We start from the raw sequence: 18,158 nt of genomic DNA, 5'->3' as shown, positions 1-18,158 counted from the left end.
CCCATTTCTTGACATATTCATATTCAAACTCATTCAATGAAATGTAAACAAAACATAAATGTTAAAACCCTGGAGTGTGGGTGAAATTGCCTGATGACACATAGGCTACATAAAAGTGACTGAATCAACTGCCATGAGCAAAGGGCAAAAGCATTTGTTTTTATTGCACTTCATACAAATTCATATGAGGAAATTAAACCATAAGTTTTGGGAAACTCCTGGGAAAGTGTGCTAAGTGACCGCGAGGGATACTCTAACTTCCGGGGAAGTATGTGCTAAGTGACCGGGAGGAATTATACTCTAACTCCCGGGAAAGTATGTGCTAAGTGACCGCGAGGGATACTCTAACTCCTGGGAAAGTATGTGTTAAGTGACTGGGAGGAAAGGAGGTGAAAGTACATGTAAGTTCCCGGGAGTTAGCGTATAACTCCCGGGAAAGTGGGCGAGAGGTACACTCTAAAACGCGGGCTGACTTATGAAGTGTTACCCAGATCAATCTAACATTCTAAACATTCATAACCAAAATTTAAGTTAATAAGACTAATTATGGATATTTCACTCACCAATTGTTGTCCGTGCTCAGCCTACTGTAGTTCAGTGTGGTCCATTTGTGTAATATCCTCCATAGAACAAAATAATCCGAACACGAACAGGTTAATGAACTTTGTACATATCATGATGGTCCTTTTTAAAACGTCATCCTCCTCTCCTTCATGGTGGCCAACCACTCTGTCTTTATCAATGTTTATGTCCCGCTCCACACACAGCCACGCGAGGTTAGGTAGTCTGGGATCCTCCTGCTCCTTTCCACCTGCTCTCTCTCAGCTTTTAACAACTCTGACTAATACAGTACTTTGTCATTAAATATGATTTCTCTGCCTCGCGGTGAGCACTGAACTTTTCATGCATCTCAGTCTGCTCTATCTCTTTCTTATGTAGCCCATGCATGGATCAGCCCAGCATTTCCCAGCAGTTTCGTTGGATTTTTTGCCAAAAAGCCAGCAACAGAAGCAAAACAGTCGGTTTGCTCTAGGCGAATAAACTAACCACTGTCGCTCCACTGTGCCTGAGCTTCCCAGTTGACGCTTATACCATGCTGGATTGAAGCGGCGTTTCTCCTGGTCATAAGGGAAATTGTTATAGTTATCCTTCAAACCAGGTTGACAAGGGCCATGCTCGATCACAGCTCGGATCACTTCGGTGGTAAGAGGCCAGTTGTGAAACAGGCATGGGTCGGTTGGGTACTCCTCTTGGGGTTAAATGTTAGTGGAGTGGCAGCCAGGTCCTGTGCTGCAAGAGGCGAAATTGAAAGGAAGGGGTACCACTGCTGGTGGAAGCATAATTAGTGGCTGGGCAACTGTTCTCCACTTCATCATTTCTCATGCACGTACTTCCCAGTTGCTGGTGGTAGTCCTCCTCCTCTGGTGTGCTTTTCATGCTGATTGTACTAGCCTCATTCATAGCCACTGTCAGGCTAGTTGTGCTAGCGGTAGTGTTAGCTTGGTTATCTGTGCTGGTGCCGTCATCATCATAGATGCGGTTGACTTGAAACGATGAGCAAGATGAGAAATAATTTGTAAGAGAAGCGCAGGATGCAATTAAACTTCTCTTACTCTCTCGCTGCTTGAGTTTTAAAGTGGCCAGTTTGTATTTTTTCTCCATTTTCCCTCCACTTTCACCTTGATCCTTAAAACTTGCAGTGTGGAAATTTTGTCTCCCCCTTCAGGCAGTGAGAGTAAATACAAAAACACTATCAACACGTGCTTTATGAGGTATGCTGACCGGCTGGTCTCACACAGCCAGCATTGGCTCACAGCTCCGAAAACAACATGATGCATTCAAGGACACATGTAAATTAGACTTTAATGAAAAAGTAGCTCCGTAGGGGACCCCTACTAAGCGTGGGCCCTGGGGCAATCACCCCCTCTGCCCCCATGGTGGCTCCGCTTATGGCTATTAACTTAACCAGTGCGCTGTGGTCATGTAAAATGTGTTGGCAGTCTTTGGACAAAGCAGCTGAAATGTAGCTTTTCACGCTTGTGCCTGTTGAACAAGTGGTTTTGATAAATGGCTTATTGGCATTTTAAGGTTTTATTGCACTTACAGTTATCATATACCTGCAGTCCTGACTCCGCTTTGTGTGTGTGTTTATTGTTTATTCAATCAATCAATCAATCAATCAATCAAACTTTATTTATGTAGCACTTTTCATACAATAAAATGTAGCACAAAGTGCTTTACATCCTAAAAACAGTAGAAACAAGCATAAACCCAAAGCCTACTGAATAAACACACACACACTCACACACACACACACACTCACACACACACACACACACACACACACATAAAACATATGCATATAGGGGGAATGGCAGCTGAAGCGCTATCTTGCTGTCGATATTTAGCAGTGAGGAAACACCAGAGTAGTAGAAAACTAAATCAGTTAAAGGTAACTGACAGCGGTTGCTAATCTTCCTGGGGTCCACATAAAAGCACATATAAAATTATACAAACATTTCAGTTGTTTGCATTAGAGCATTTCAGTAGTGTATGTGAAAGCCTTTCAGCTGTTTGCGTGAGTGTTTTAGTAGTGTGCGTGTGAGAGCATTTCAGTTGTTTGTGTGAGAGTATTTCAGTTGTTTGTGTGAAAGTGTTTCAGTAGTTTATGTAAGAATTGAACTGAATTTATTTATATATAGAGTTATAGCTGCAGCTAATTTTCAACTCCTGTCCCTTGTTGGGCATTTAAAACAAATACAACATACAAAATCACAATTCTATAAAAATACAATATACAAATACCCAAATACCCGGTTGGTAATGAGTTCCAGTGTTGACAACCTTTAATTGAGAAAGCTAACTGTCCAAAAGTGGTTTTATGGTATTGAATTTTGCAGTTTCCCTCCACTGTGCTTCTTCAGTAGTGTGTGTGAGAGCGTTTTAGTTGTTTGTGTGAGAGTTTCAGTGGTGTATGTAAAAGCATTTCACTAGTATGTGTGAGAGCGTTTCAATAGTGTTTGTAAGAGCATTTCATATGAGTGTGTGAGAGGTAATTCTGAATAATGTCCCTGGCAGCACCTCATAGTTCAGAGCCTTGGTGTCATGAAACTGTGGTACATCCACTTGTGTTGTTGTTTAGTTTCTGTAGTTATGGTAGCAGAGACAAATGAACCGACCATTTCTTACCAAACTAGAGTGGCTTTGTTTTCGATAACACACAAACTTTCTGAAAGCTGTAAGTGCTCTGACACACACACACACACACACACACACACACACACACAGATTGATAGGCGCATTGTCTCCTCTTTCTCTCTCTCACATGCGTGCACACACACACACACACATACACAGAGCTAATGAAGTGTAAACGATATTCTCTCCAGACCACCACTACAAAAATGGAATTTGCACTTTATGAAACCGTTGCCGCACATACATTTAACACACACACTCACACACACCTCACAGCTTTAAAAGGTGTCATTTGTCCGCTTCAGTAACCAAGGTGAATATCCACCCTGACAGCTCCCAGAAAAGAGACAGAGACAGAGCAGAGAGGAGCCATTGTCAGGAAAGAAAGAAAGAAAGAAAGAAAGAAAGAAAATAGATCAGCATTTCATTTTATGTTAGCTCAAAGCTTCACTGATGATGAGAGGGGAGAGGAAAGAGGGATGATGATTGCTGGACTCATACTATCACCTTCTGGTCACATAAAGAACAGCAGACTTGTGTGAGAGTGTACATGCGTGTGTGTGTGTGCGTACGCATGTACGTGCGTGTGTGTCTGTCCGTGTGTGAAGTGGTACCAGATGCTCTCATTTTCACCTCCAAAGCTGTAAGTGTATTACCACAGTGGTGTGTGTGTGTGAGTGTGTGTGTGTGTGTGTGTGTGTGTGAGTGTTACAGTGCTCACAGTTGGTCTTGGTTTTGAGTTTTTTATCTCAAGACCACTTTTTGAGTGTTTCTGTCTCCTCTTGGTAGCAACACCATTTTTGTATTGGTCTCAGACAAAGAGGAGTCTGGATTTTATTTCAGTACCAGTCAAGACCACAACGGCAGGGCCTGAGCAAAAAGGACTTTTCTGTAAAGATGGTTGGGTTGATTTCAGCTTCTTAGTGTTTGATTTTGTTTGCTCCTTAAAACAAACAAACAAGAAATCACAGCTGCAACTCTTTTAAAATGTTCTGTCTTACTTGATTTTATGATTTATGGTTTTACAATGCTAGATTTTATGACCCAGCACATACAGATTTTTTTTAGGATCTCAAATCACCATCAGTTTTAAATGAAAAATGTTGAATCAATTAATCCTTTATTTAAAGTGTTTTTTAAATGTTCTTTTGCATTTAATTGCCTTGTTCGTCTGTTTTATGTCCACTTTTTTTTCATGTGAAGCTCTCAATACGTATAAGGCAATTATTGTAAAGCACTTTGTGCTGTATTTCTTGTATGAAAGGTGCTATGTAAATACAGTTCATTATTAGGGTCCGGGCAGCTAAGGCCAGGACACTATTGTAATCCTAGGTATTCTTCTTCTTCTTTTTCTTTTTCTTCTTCTTCTCCTTTCTTCCAAGGAAATCATACTTCCCATGGGTGAAAACTCACCAAACTTTGCACAAAGGTCCAGTCTCATGCCAGACATCCTCAGCTGTACATCCTAGTCCTGATGGTGGCACTACAGCAAGCATCTAAAGTTCAAAACTTTGAAAATTCATAACAAATCAACCATATGTGTAACAACTTCACAACTTTAATCAAACTGTAGCCCCAGTACTGAAGAAACTTTTGTACATTTAAATCTATTAAAAATTATGAAGTTCATCACTCTGTTTTTTTTTCAAAAACTGTAAAACTTCTTAAACCTATCTCCTCCCACAATTTTTGCTCAATTGACACCAAACTTGCTACAGAGCATCTTCAGACTGTCCTACACAAACTATGTTTCTCAGATTTTTGATTGATCAAAAATTGAGACTACAGTGCATCAAAATGTTTGACTGTAAACGGTACTATAAACATAGACATGCAAATTCTTGCTAAATAAATCCTCAATATTGATGAAAAAATGACAAAATTCTAGAGTCATGGTAGATGATGTGTGGCAAATTTCAGAATTTTATCTCAAAAACTGAATTTTTGACAGCATTTTGAATTTTGCTCTAATGTGAACAATTGGAGTCAATGTAAAAATGGTAATTTTAAACATCAGTTTTTCACTTATGGAGCAAATCAATCATTGTTACAAATTACCAACATCTCCATGCTGTCTAGATACAATATGTGTATTTTCAGATTTTTGTCTTAATAACTGAATTTTTTTACAGTGGTTTCAAATCTGCCTTTCCATGCACAGAGGGCTGCTTTCCTACACAACAGTGAATGGCTTACTCAATTTGTGAAGCCACTGTTGAGTTGCTACTTGCCAATTAGCTCAGAGTGGTAGATAACCATCTTAGGTTCCAGAGGTTGCTCAGAATTGCTTAAAAATGCCCAGACCCGACCCATCGCTGTGCAGCAGCTATAATTATTATTATTATTATTATATGTCTCATGATACACCTATTCACCAGGCTACTTGGTGTGTGGATCTATTTGTTTCAATACTCAGTATGTGTTGCTATTCTAAGTTATCACACACACATCACTAAATCACTGTGACTACTCACAGTCAGAATCAAAGCTGAAGTAGCAAATGTATCAAATTCCAAATATGCGTAGGCTAATAGTCGCTTGCTTTAACCACCACTTTTAGTAAAATAATGCACATCATTGGGTCCCCAGCAATACACCCACCAAGTGTGAAGTAGATTGGATGAATATTTCTCAAGGTACACCAAACACTTCCCCTAAAAAAGAAAGAAAAAAAATAAAAATAAAAAGAAGCTACAAAGAACACACTGGTTATGTCTTCTTTGTCCTAAAGAAGGCAACATTTTTTACTGAGGTTTTTACTGGCAGCCAAAAGGTTACAATGGGACCACGAAATTCACATGACATAACATAGGTTACCAGTACAATATTTTTCTTTTTTCTTTTTTTTTAAAACAAAGAAAGGAAAGGGGAAAAAACTAATAATATGTAATAATAATAATAGTAACAATAATAATAATAATAATAATAATAATAAATATAAAAGTAAAAAAAAGAAGAGAAGGCACAGAGTGAGTTTACAGAGACAGTACATTTCTCAGTGTAACAAAAGTTGGGTTTGGAGGGATATTTCAGGTCAAGAGTACACAATGTATTACATTACTTTACAAAACAGGCAAAATGGACCATTTACATAGTTTCCATGGAGTCTCTCAAGATCCTGGGGAAGATAGGTATCTAACGGATTATGTTTGTTATTTCATTCCATAAGGGCTGTTCCTCGTTGTACATCGCCGAGAAATTAGAGGTAGCTCCCTCCATGGAAATTGTCTCTAAGAATGCTTGTAACCATAGTCCTTTCATCAACTTATCTGTATCCTTCCAATGTGTTGCAAGTAGTCTTTTTGCTGTCATGCATCCTGTTATTATTATTTGTTTGTTATATTTGGACCATGATCCCTCATCCATATAATTCAACAGACACATTACAGGTTCACAACCAACGGGGTAACCAATGATATCACCAAGGCATTTAGTTACACTTTCCCAGAAAGATGGAATTTTTGGGCAAGCCCAAACCAAGTGGAAAAAGGTACCTTTTTCTTTTTGACAATACCATCAGAGACCAAGCCATTCATACTGTGTAGTCGAACAAGGGTGAAATATGTTCTATGTATGATGTTAGAGTTAATTGTTTTATTCTTAACTGATTTTGATATTTTATGGAGTGTTTTCCAAATGTGACTCCATTTTCCCCCTTCCAATGTTTTGCCCAAATCAGATTCCCAATTTCTTTGAACCACACACCAATTATTTCCTGGTGTATTATTCAACATTTTGTATAATTTTAATGCTGTCTTATGTTTCTGTTTTACCACTGACTCCAGTATGTTTTCCGTCTCTGTCATAATGGGTATATTAACCCTATGGGCCCTAGGCGTTTTTGGGGTATTTTTACTGCCTTTACTTTTAAGCTCATATCACAGTCATTATAAAGGCTACATACACATGCTATATCTTGTTTCTTTTCAGGACAATGTGGGCTATCCAGATTTGCCATCACCACATGTCCTTCTATGTGCCTGTATTTTATATTAATTTTTATATCAGTGAAAAAAACAAATCCATGTGACTAAATTCTTACATTTTTACATGTATCTCACCATAGCAAGTTGGAAGTAGACATATTCTGCCATATATGAAGAGGGGAGACTCTCTGGAATCTGGCAATATAAGAACCATGATGCTGGGACATTCTGTCACTTCACAGTTGTCCAAAACATGTGGTTTGTGCCAGGCGGACATGATTGCCAGTATTTTTTCATTATTGCAAGAAATTCCATTGACTCATTTGACTCACAAGTCAAAAATGTGTTTTATCAGAAAGAAACATGCAATATTTATATGTAAGATAATAGAAAAATAGTCAACCAAGTGCAACGATGTCCTCCAAGATAATATTTGCCACTTTGTTTGCAGTAAACAAAGTTTGTTGTTGTTTTTCAGTTTCAGTTATATACTGGGGGGGCATTTTGGGCATGGGGGGGGGGGGACATGTCCCCCTCAATGTATGTGGTGACTATGGCCCTGTCAGCATGCATAATTAGGCTGCAGTTGTCTGGCTGCGCAAAGGTGAAGTGGCTGGTCTTGTCATACAAAGTTTGAAAGCCGGACTACAAATGTGGATAGACAGGGAGAAACACACGCAAGCCTAAGACGTGGTAAGATACGATATTCCTGACTATATGAAGTGACTGATAAAACATCTGTATAATGGATTGTAATGAAATTCGTCAGGTTTTTATTTTGTAGACAATCTGGATTTATAGCATGATGGGATGACAGTACAATGATGTGTGTGGTATCACTGGAAAGCTCTGCTCCTGCACTTTCATGTGATATGCATAGCATTTCTGTGCGAGTCTGCGTTCGTGAGTAATCCACCCAAGAGTAATGTGTGTGCAGAGCTGTATGAAAGCTCTGTTATACATCATTTTAGTGTAAATTTATCTTTTTTTTCGCTGTGAAAACATTGGACTACCAAGAAGTGCTTGGTCTTGTCGGAAAGCTACAATTCTGCTGTTTCACGTGATGTGTGTGGCTTCTCGCTATGATGATCGGTCACAGAGAAAATCAATAGAGAAGAACAGATGTGAATTTGGACACACTATGCATCGTTCAGGCCCATAGGGTTAACCACATCCCCAAAATATTTGGCTAGAAGTGGCTTTATTTGCCTGTACGTTAAATAATCCTTTCGATCAATTTCGTATGAACTGGACAAAAGATTTAATTTTGCCGTCTTGATTTTTCAAGTCACCAACAGTAATACCTTTAGTTTACCAGTTTTTATTGTTTAATGGTTTTCCATTCAACGTAAACCTATAGTTGTTCCAAAGAGGAATACTGGGACAGTTTGGGCCCTTGGCCTTTTTTGGGGTATTTTTACTGCCTTTACTTTTAAGCTCATATCACAGTCATTATAAAGGCTGCATACACATGCTATATCTTCTTTTTTCAGGACAGTCTGGGCTATCCAGATTTGCCATCACCACATGTCCTTCTATGTGCCTGTATTTTATATTAAGTTTTATATCAATGAAAAAAAAAACAATCTGTGTTACTAAATTCTTACATTTTTACATGTATCTCACCATAGCAAGTTGGAAGTAGACATATTCTGCTATATATGAAGAGGGGAGACTCTCTGAAATCTGGCAATTAAGAACCATGATGGTGGGACATTCTGTCACTTCACAGTTGTTCAAAACATGTGGTTTGTGTCAGGCAGACATATAATACCAGTATTTTTTCATTATTGCAAGAAATTCCATTGACTCATTCACAAGTCAAAAATGTGTTTTATCGGAAAGAAACATGCAATATTTACATCTAAGATAATAGAAAAATAGTAATAATATTATTCCTCACTATATGAAGTGACTGATAACAAGATCTGTATAATGGATTGTAAAGAAATTCAACAGGTTTTTATTTTGTAGACAATTGATCTGTATAACAGCGTGATGGGATGACAGCACAGTGATGTGTTTGGCATTATGGGAAAACTCCGGTCCTGCGCTTTCATGTGTTATGTGTGGCATTTCTGTGTGACCTCATTCGCGATTAATCCATCCAAGAGTAATGTGTGCGCAAAGCTGTATGAAAACTGTTATATATTATCTTAGAGTAACTTTATCTTTTTTTCGTTGTGAAAACACTGGACTACCTACAAGTAGATGGTCTTGTCAGAAAGCTGCAGTTCCGCTGTTTCATGTGATATGACTTCTCACTATGACGAACGGTTGCGTAGAAAATCCTTAGAGAAGAACAGATGTGAATTTGGACGTGCTTTGCATCGTTCAGGCCCATAGGGTTAACCTTTAAAATTATCAGGTCTTGAAATGTTTTCGCCATAGAGCACAAGAACTGAATCAGAGGGTTGATTTTACATAAGGGGGTGTCCCACAACCCTTGCAATGAAAGCTTATCTTTACTGATGTCTAGGGCTTCCTGTTCTATTCTTTCCCATCTGGTGTTTCTAGAGTCGATCCCATAACCCCATTTCAATGGATATCTCGAATTAAAAGCTATGTAATATTTGTAAACATTTGGAAGACCAAGACCCCCTTTATCCCTGTCCACACAAAGATTCTTTTTGATAACCCAGGGGTCCTATTGTTCCAAATTTTAAAAAGAGCGTCAATTTCTTTGAAAAAAATGTATCTAGTGGAAGTGGGATAGCAGCCATGATGAAGCTTATCCTCGGTAAGACGTTCCTTTTTATAGTATCTATTCGACCCCAAATGGTCATCAAGAGAGATTTCCACCTCTCGATATCAGTCTTGATGTTGAAAATTAGGTTTTTCAGGTTATATGGTAGCCTGGAAATCTAGACCCAAATCTAGAAAGATTTAGGGTCTGGCTATGAGTAATGCAAATGGCCCAACTCGAAGGGCGGCACCAAGCATGCATTTGAAAATATCACTGCAAGCAATTGGATAACACTACGACCAATCAGAACAATACACAGGGTGACGTATCCAGAGCGCTACCAGCGAAGCGATTGCGGAGCTAACTGGTAGATTAGACTCTTGCCGTATCTGGTCGGCAAAACAGCAAAAACGTCCTTCTTGCAAAGGAAAGATTCAAGCGCCATCTTCTGTTCCTCTTTTAGAGAAAAAGCCAAGTCTAACTCGTTCATTGTAGCGGCCAAAGCCGTTTCAAACAACTAGTGTAGCCATCTTGCAATGTTTACTGACTGATTCCGGACATCATCGTCGCAGCGTTGTTGTCATCTGTTTAGCTCGCCTCTGGCCCACCTATATCAGATACACCGATGTGATTGGTGCAGCTCGGCTACAAGGGCATGGATAATAAGCATCATTACTGATTGCCAGAGTGACTTGCTGAGCAGATTCAAATTGTGCTCTCACGAGAACTCTGGATTTCCGGGATAGTTAGATGGGGCAATACCATGCAGTTTAGATTTCAGAGTTATGCCAAGATAACGCATACCGCCAGGGGACCATTTAAAGGGGAGATCTGAAATATGTGATTTAAGACAATAAACATTTAAAGGTAATGCCTGTGAGTTATTCCAGTTGACTTTGTAACCTGAGATAGAACCAAAATCTTCCGAAGTCTCGATGTATTTGAGAGAGGTGGATGGGTCGGATATTGTCTGCAATTTGTCATCAGCAAAAAGACTTAATTTCATCTCTGTTACTGGGGCGGCAATACCTTTAATGTTATTGTTGTTCCTAATCTAAGTGGCCAGAGGTTCAAATGATAAAATGAAGAGCAAAGGACTTAAATTGCAACCAAGGGCAGCATTTTTTGATGGTTTTAGGAAAGCTGTTGGAATGGGCAGGCCTCGTGAACCATATTTAATGTAGATTTTTTTTTCGTCCCTTAAAAAAGTGAAACATTCAGCTTGAAAATTCTTTAATAAAACAAAAATTCATTTTTGTGCTGCAAGTTTTGGAGTACACTGTCTTGATCACCTTTTTCTGGTTCTGCAAGCAGGAATGAGCTTACTGCCTGTTGTGGCTGCCAACTGGTACTGTGATTTCCTGGGTCTTCTTTATTTGTAATTTGTTTATGCGGAGCCCTTTTCACACAGAGATGACTCTATAGGGCTGCTGCAAAGTCCCTTCTTTATGCTCCAGTGTGTGATTTTAGACACTATGTCACATTACAGAATCAAAAGAGGTGTGATGGGCGTGACATGTAACACAACAGCATCAGCCTCTATTGTGAAATACAATACATGTCAGTAACAATCATTTACCGTCCCTGTTACATGGCAGCTGATCTGCGCCCTGTGCTCAGAGTGTAAGGAGCTCCTGGACCTCATTGTCTCCCAATTTGTGGACATTTCCGGGCGCTGTTCTTCTTCTTTGAGTTAACTGCTAACTGCTATCAGCTTCTTTTCAAAATCTCCTGCGGCAGGTCACACACATAATATATCAACAAAACATCACACCCATGCTGCCCATGATCTCATCCTGCAGGCTGTCCCGTTTATACAGACATCGCTTCTTGGCTTAAACACAATGATGAGGTGGCAAAGTGCGATATTCCTGGCTGGACCAGGCAGTGTAAGAGGGGCTATTGACATTCATAATGACTAAGCTGTTTAACGTTCTAACAAGAAATACTGGTAGCAGGCACTTCGTAAAGAGGCAGTGACTTAGGGGCCCCTCGGGCCTGTTGTCCATTGAAATGTGAGAAATGTTGATGCCTCAGAAAAAGGACCAAGTTTGCACACATCCAGGCAAAAATACTCAGGTACAAGATGAAAAATACTCTGCACACTGTTAGGCTCCAAATAAATACTTTAAAAGTCTAAAATCAATCAATGTATCTTTCTATCTGTCTGTCTGTCCTTCTGTCAGTCTGTGTCTGTTGTATTTCAGACAGAATGGTAATCATTGGACAGCCTACCACTATCTAAAGTTAAATCACTTGGAAACAGCATCAGCGCCCTCAGACAATACACACGTCCAAACATATAGTGCAGTCTGTGTGAGTGTGTGTGTGTGTGTGTGTGTGTGTGTGTGTGTGTGTGTGTTTATGACCTGTACTGTTTGCTTGACTGGCTGCATGTTGACTTGACAAGGCTCTTTGTCCTTTTGAATGAAAGCCTGTGGACACACACATACAGAGGCACAAACACACATCCACATGTCACAGCAGGAGGTGAGAGAGGAGCCTTTTAGCTAATGAGCTTTTTTCATTCCTCATTTACTCTCACACTCTCTGCCTCAGCTGATATTTCTCCCGTCTGTGTCTCTTCCTCTGGCTTAGTTTTTGCCTCTGTTGCTGTGTCTCAGTCATTTTTTTATTAAAAAAGAAAAAAAAGAACACCCCCTTTGTTTTATTTTTTAGTTTTGTTTTTATTTAAAATGCTACTGTAGGAGCTCCCCATCAGACCACTATCTACTAATTCACTAACAAAGACCACACCAATAAGATAAAGACTGTGAATGATTTATTGCATATGATGGATTATGGGATGAAGGGTTGAGGGTCGAATGGATGAGGGATGGAGGGATGAGGGATGAAGGGTTGAGGGATGTGGGATGAAGGCATGTGAGATGAAGGCTTGAGGGTCGAGTGGATGAGGGATGAAGGGATGAGGAATGATGGGTTGAGGGATGAAGAGTTGAGGGATGTGGGATGAGGGATGAAGGGTTGAGGGTAAAAAGGATGAGGGATGAAGGGTTGAGGGATGAAGGGTTGAGGGATGAAGGGTAGCAGGCGAGCACAATGATGAACGTGTTGAGTCAAAGGCAGCAACACAGGAGGGATCCCGGGAGTGAGACGGAGTGGGGGAGTTGTCTCTTCGTGAGCTCGGCTTCGGATAGAGCCCCAAAGAGAGCTTCAAGAGTGCAAGGGAGTTTCGAATCATATTGCATATGTGTGATGTTTACTAAAGACGACGGCGCCCTGGAATTTTAATGTGGTCAAGAATTTTCTGCCTATAAATGGTTACAGTGGCTCCGTGCGAAGAGACAACCCAAGTAAACAGTCGAAAGGTCGGAGGCTGGTGCCAATTGTCAGAATTTCTGGAATTAATAACGGGAAAGCAAGGGCCGGCAATTGAGGATATGGGACACTCGGATTGATCGGGGCTGGACTGGCCATCGGGCATACCGGGCATTTGCCTGGTGGGCCGATGGTATTTTTTTTTTTTTTTTTACTTTTAGTCATGTCATGATACCTATTGGTACACAAAACTGGTAGATCAGCCCATTAGTCATGATTGATTCTGGGCTGGACCAATTACAGCCAAGGGCCGATGCCCCCTCCCACTTGGGCCTCGGCTGCCAGTCAATCAATCATACAGAGAGAGAGGAGATTGACAAAATTGAGATGAAACTCAAAGGAGGTGCGGCAAAAATAAGAAAAAGAGACAAGCCCTTTAGGAAGATAGTGCCAAATGTGTTAAAATAACACAGATGTTTGCTGGCTATGGCGGAGCTTCTTCAGCGGCAGCATCAGTGACCGCACACCGCACTGGCATCCAAAGCAGTTGCAGCAGATAATGATGGCGGAGGTGGCCGTCAGCAGGTGGATGAGGCGAAGGGGAGGCAGGAGGAGGAGACCCGCGGCCGCCGCATTATATGACGATGGCACAGGTGGTGCGACTGGAGGGGAATTTGAACTTCAGGTAAGAAGTGATGAACTGCAGTCTACCTGGGTCAGATATGAATCAAGTTTGGTTGATAGTTTATTTTTGTTGTGCTTGCTAACTCTTAACACAGCATAGTTATGAATAGGCCATTTAACAATTTAACTGTTTCTATGATGTTATACTCGTGAAAGTGATCTTAGTGCTTCAGTAACTTTACTTTATTCATTTAGTTAGTTAAGTATAGTCTTTATTAGTTAGGTAGTAAAATATTTCAATGTCTATTAATTGATATAAGTGCACTATGCAGTAATTCTTTACTCTGAAACAGCTAAAGCTCAACAGAGCAAAAATGTTCATATAAAACCAAATGATTAGGCTAGTATTCATCATAAACCCACTTGCAAATATAATTTAGACTGAATCAAATTAGGATTTGCCAGGAGATGTGATGCTGCTCATTAACATAAAAGTGGCTTGGAGTTGAAAGTAACTACTTAAATGTATTTGTCTTTTATACATAAATATCCTCTTTATTCTAGATATGTTGTGTTTTTATCTTATTGTTTTTTTTACTGACATGTAACAGCAAACTCTTGTGGACAATAATTAGCTGTATTTTGTTTTTATTGTGGGCATGTTTCCATTCAATTTAAAATATCCCTTCACTTTTTAAAGGGTGCCATGTTTGAGGAAGTATTATGCGTTGCTGTGCTGTTTATTGATGTGGTGAGTACATAGTCTATGAAAATATTACTAAATCTGTCATTTATTCATTTTAACATTCATCAATGATCATGTCTCACCTCTATTCCTCACTGTCCAATTTTCAGGATCCCATCATATGTTGTTCATTGTTCAGGAGGTTCACTAGACCAAGCAGCCTTTTGGGTTCCTCTAAGTAAGTACTGTATAGAATACATGATGCAACTATGTTTCTAAAATAAAAATACCAGCACTGTGATCATCTAAGCGAGTCTATCAAGTGTCATTATTTCTCACCTTTCTCTCTCTCTCTCTCTCCTTTCACTTTTTAAAGGTTTCCATGTTTGAGGAAATATTCTGTGTTGTTGTGCTGAGTATTGCTGCTGTGGAGGTCTAAGGTGTTTATTGATATGGTGAGTAAATAGTCTGTGAAAATATCACTAAATCACAATCTGTCATTTATACATTTTAATATTTATCTCATCTCTGTTCCTCTCTGTCCTATTTTCAGGATCCCATCATATGTTTTACATTGTTCAGGAGGTTCACTAGACCAAGCAGCCTTTTGGATTCCTCTAAGTAAGTACTGTATAGAATAATGGGACTGAGAGGATGGTGTAGGTTTAAATTTATTAGACAAGTACATATACACCAACAAGATAGCGTACAAGTGGTGTCACAAGAAAGTTTGTTTTCATTCATAGGCTTCATTGTCTTTCCATCAATACCTGGTGGGCCGGTCTAGGCTCAAAATGCCCGGGCTGTTTTTTTGTCCCAGTCCAGCCCTGGGATTGATGGATTGGTGCAGGTCTGAGGCCAGGGTGAGTGTCTGCGTGAATAGCATGTTAAGCGAATGCGATCGTGCTCCCAAAAGGATGGCTGCTGTAGAGACAGGGTACATTTAGCGGGTTGTGGACGAAGGGGTGGGGGTGCCTGAGTTTATTTATTACAAAATGTTGAGGAGGAATAAATGAATGAGAGAAGGGGATAAACATGGGGCAGGAGGTTGTCCATTAATGCTTGTCTGGGACGGATAGGTTCTGGTTGGAGGAAATGGTTTCAACTGTTGCAAACGTGGGACCGAATGTGGTGGCCAGCAGTGGAGGCTGCGTTTATTTACTTCTCAGGAGTGAGAACAAGAGAACAAGAGAGGGTTGGAAGTATAAAGTTGTGTTAGATAAACTGGGACAAAGTGGAGGGTTATAGATGCATTGGGGCAAATTCAGAGCACTGCAGGAAGTGACCAGGCACAGAGGCTGTATTAATTTACTTCTCAGGGGTGAGAACAAGAGACAGTCGGAAGTATGAGGTTGCATAACAAAACTAGGACAAAGTGGAGGGTAGATGCATTGGGGTGGGGATGAAGGGTTGAGGGTCGAATGAATGAGGGATGAAGGGATGAGGGATAAATGTTGAGGGTTGAGGGTCAAATGGATGAGGGATGAAGGCTGCGATGATTTACTTCAAGAGTGATAACCAGAGAGAGTCAAAAGTATGAAGCTGCGTTAGAAAAAACTGGGATGGAGGGTCGAAGATGCATTGGGGCGAATTCAGAGCACTGCAGGAAGTGACCATCCACAGAGGCTGCATTGATTTACTTCTCAGGGGTGAGAACGAGAGACCGTCAGAAGTACTAAGTTGCGTAATGAAACTGGGACGAAGTGGAGGGTGGATGCATTGGGGTGAATTTGGAGGAAGTGACCAGCCATGGAGGCTGCGTTGATTTACTTCCAAGAGTGATAACCTGAGAGAGTCAAAAGTATGAAGTTGCGTTTGAAAAACTGGGATGAAGTGGAGGGTCGAAGATGCATTGGGGCGAATTCAGAGCACTGTGGGAAGTGACCAGCCACAGAGGCTGCATTGATTTTCCTTCTCAGGGGTGAGAATGAGAGGCAGTCAGAAGTTGTGTAACGAAACTGGGAAGAAGTGGAGGGTAGTTGCAATGAGGTGAATTAGCAGCACTGCAGGAAGTGACCAGCCACGGAGGCTTTCTATTAATAGTATTATCATTGTTATCATTGTAATTATTATTATTATTTTATTGATACAATGCGTGGTAAAACTGAATGAAGGTGACGTCTGGCGTCCTGTCCCATCCCGTCCCGTCCCATCTGACGGGAGTTGATGCTGGCTAGTAAGGTGGGCTAAGGGTGTGCTTTTGACGAGATCGTTACGATAGCTTTCTGTGAAGCTGATGGAAAGTTTTCCGGTTGTGGAACTGATTAGACAGCTGTGACGATGCGATGAAGCCTTCGAATGCAGAGATGACAAGAATGATGGAATGATCTGAGAAAGGACAAACACATAGGGTTATAGTTTGTTTGTTATTTTGTTTAAGTTGTGTGGTTTCCCTTTGTACAAATTAAATGAGCAGTGGCTTCTTGAAAGATTTCCCTTAATGCATATTAAATGAGCATAGATGGAGGGAACCTGAGATTTAAGATTACCTTTTGCCAAACAAACAAACAAACAAACAATTGTTTCCTCTAATTGCATATGACGATGAGTAACTTAAAACTTGAAACCATACAACCTGGCTCCCTGCTATTGGGAGCTAATGGTACTGGCTGCTGTCCATGAGTCTGTGACGTCAAGGGTGGCGATCCCAGCGTGGATGTCTCGGCGAGGATCCCCAGATGCCGGCAGTTACGTAGACGTGGCATTTAATGAAGCAGCATTGGAACCCAGCTGTGTGGCTGCAGTTGGAGGGAATTCCTTTTCTTTTCGGGACGCGTTGGAGACTGTCCACTGCCTGGTCTTTGATGTTTGGATTGTGATGTGGAGAATGCTATTGTGTGGAGAAGGCCGCGCCGTGAGTGCGCAGCGATGGATCGTTGGGAACAGGTGGAGAACGTGCATGTGCGGAAGCACCAATGGCGAGAGAGTTTGTGGGGCAGGTGGAATGGAGGAGCTGGCAAGGCCGAGGTATGGGAACTGCGGAAGGCTTGCGGCTCTGCCTGGAAGTTTGTCTGTAGTCCAACTGCTGCGGGAATGATATGACTCTAGGATAATCGCCTTCGGGTGGATTTTGTCTGGATCAGAAGGATTGTTCTGCAGCTCTGGATCCATGGTGAGTTAATTAATTGATACAATAAAAACTAGAGTTTGTCTTACTGTTAGATTGAGGTAAGCCTGTGGTTACACCTGAAGTGCATGTCGGGTGATGTGAGAAATGTGTTGAAGGAAAGGAGAATGCATCAGGTGTACTGTTGGGCAGAAATGAGATGTGTTCGAGACGTGGTCTTTGTTCACAAACCTAGTTATAAAACTACATCAGTACTTAGACTGTGCAAACATATTCTTTCCTCTTTCTTTCTTTCTTTCTTTCTTTCTTTCTTTCTTTCTTTCTTTCTTTCTTTCTGTCAATCTCCCTGGCACCTGCGACCCCAACCATGCTCCCTAAAGTGTGATGTCACTGTTAGATTCAGGCAATCCACAATCAAGCATCATCAGCTCAAATAAAACTCATATCAAAAGATAAAGATGAATATCTTTTTTATGGTTTTATCAAAGCACTTCTTCAAGAACAAAGAAGAAACCCCAAAAATACAGTATTTTCACAATGCAAAGGAAGTTATTTCTTACTAGAGAGATAAGATTTCTCAGGCTTTGATACACAGACAGTACTTGTTGGAATATTGAAATTTATTCATAGCTGGTTTGGCTCTGCAAATAGGATTTGTTGACGAGAAAAATATAGAATGTCACCAGCCCTAAC

The 18,158-nt window shown here is 40.5% G+C and overlaps 1 protein-coding gene across 1 annotated transcript in view; it reads right to left on the bottom strand.

Moving 5' to 3' along the window:
- Positions 1–1,192: 1,192 nt before the first annotated feature.
- Positions 1,193–18,158, bottom strand: part of LOC125887234 (uncharacterized) — a 30,645-nt gene continuing 13,679 nt past the window's right edge. Inside the window, exons 16-17 of the mRNA XM_049573905.1 lie at positions 1,392–1,544; positions 1,193–1,290 (exon numbers count right to left, since the gene is read on the bottom strand). Of these exons, the coding sequence (XP_049429862.1) occupies positions 1,193–1,290; positions 1,392–1,544 (251 nt within the window). The remainder of the gene's footprint in view (positions 1,291–1,391; positions 1,545–18,158) is intronic.

This window comes from Epinephelus fuscoguttatus, linkage group LG4 (assembly GCF_011397635.1).
Source record: "Epinephelus fuscoguttatus linkage group LG4, E.fuscoguttatus.final_Chr_v1".
In the NCBI taxonomy this organism is placed as follows: Eukaryota; Metazoa; Chordata; class Actinopteri; order Perciformes; family Serranidae; genus Epinephelus; species Epinephelus fuscoguttatus.
Note: the sequence above shows the minus strand (reverse complement) of the source record. Positions and strands in the feature narration are given on the sequence as shown.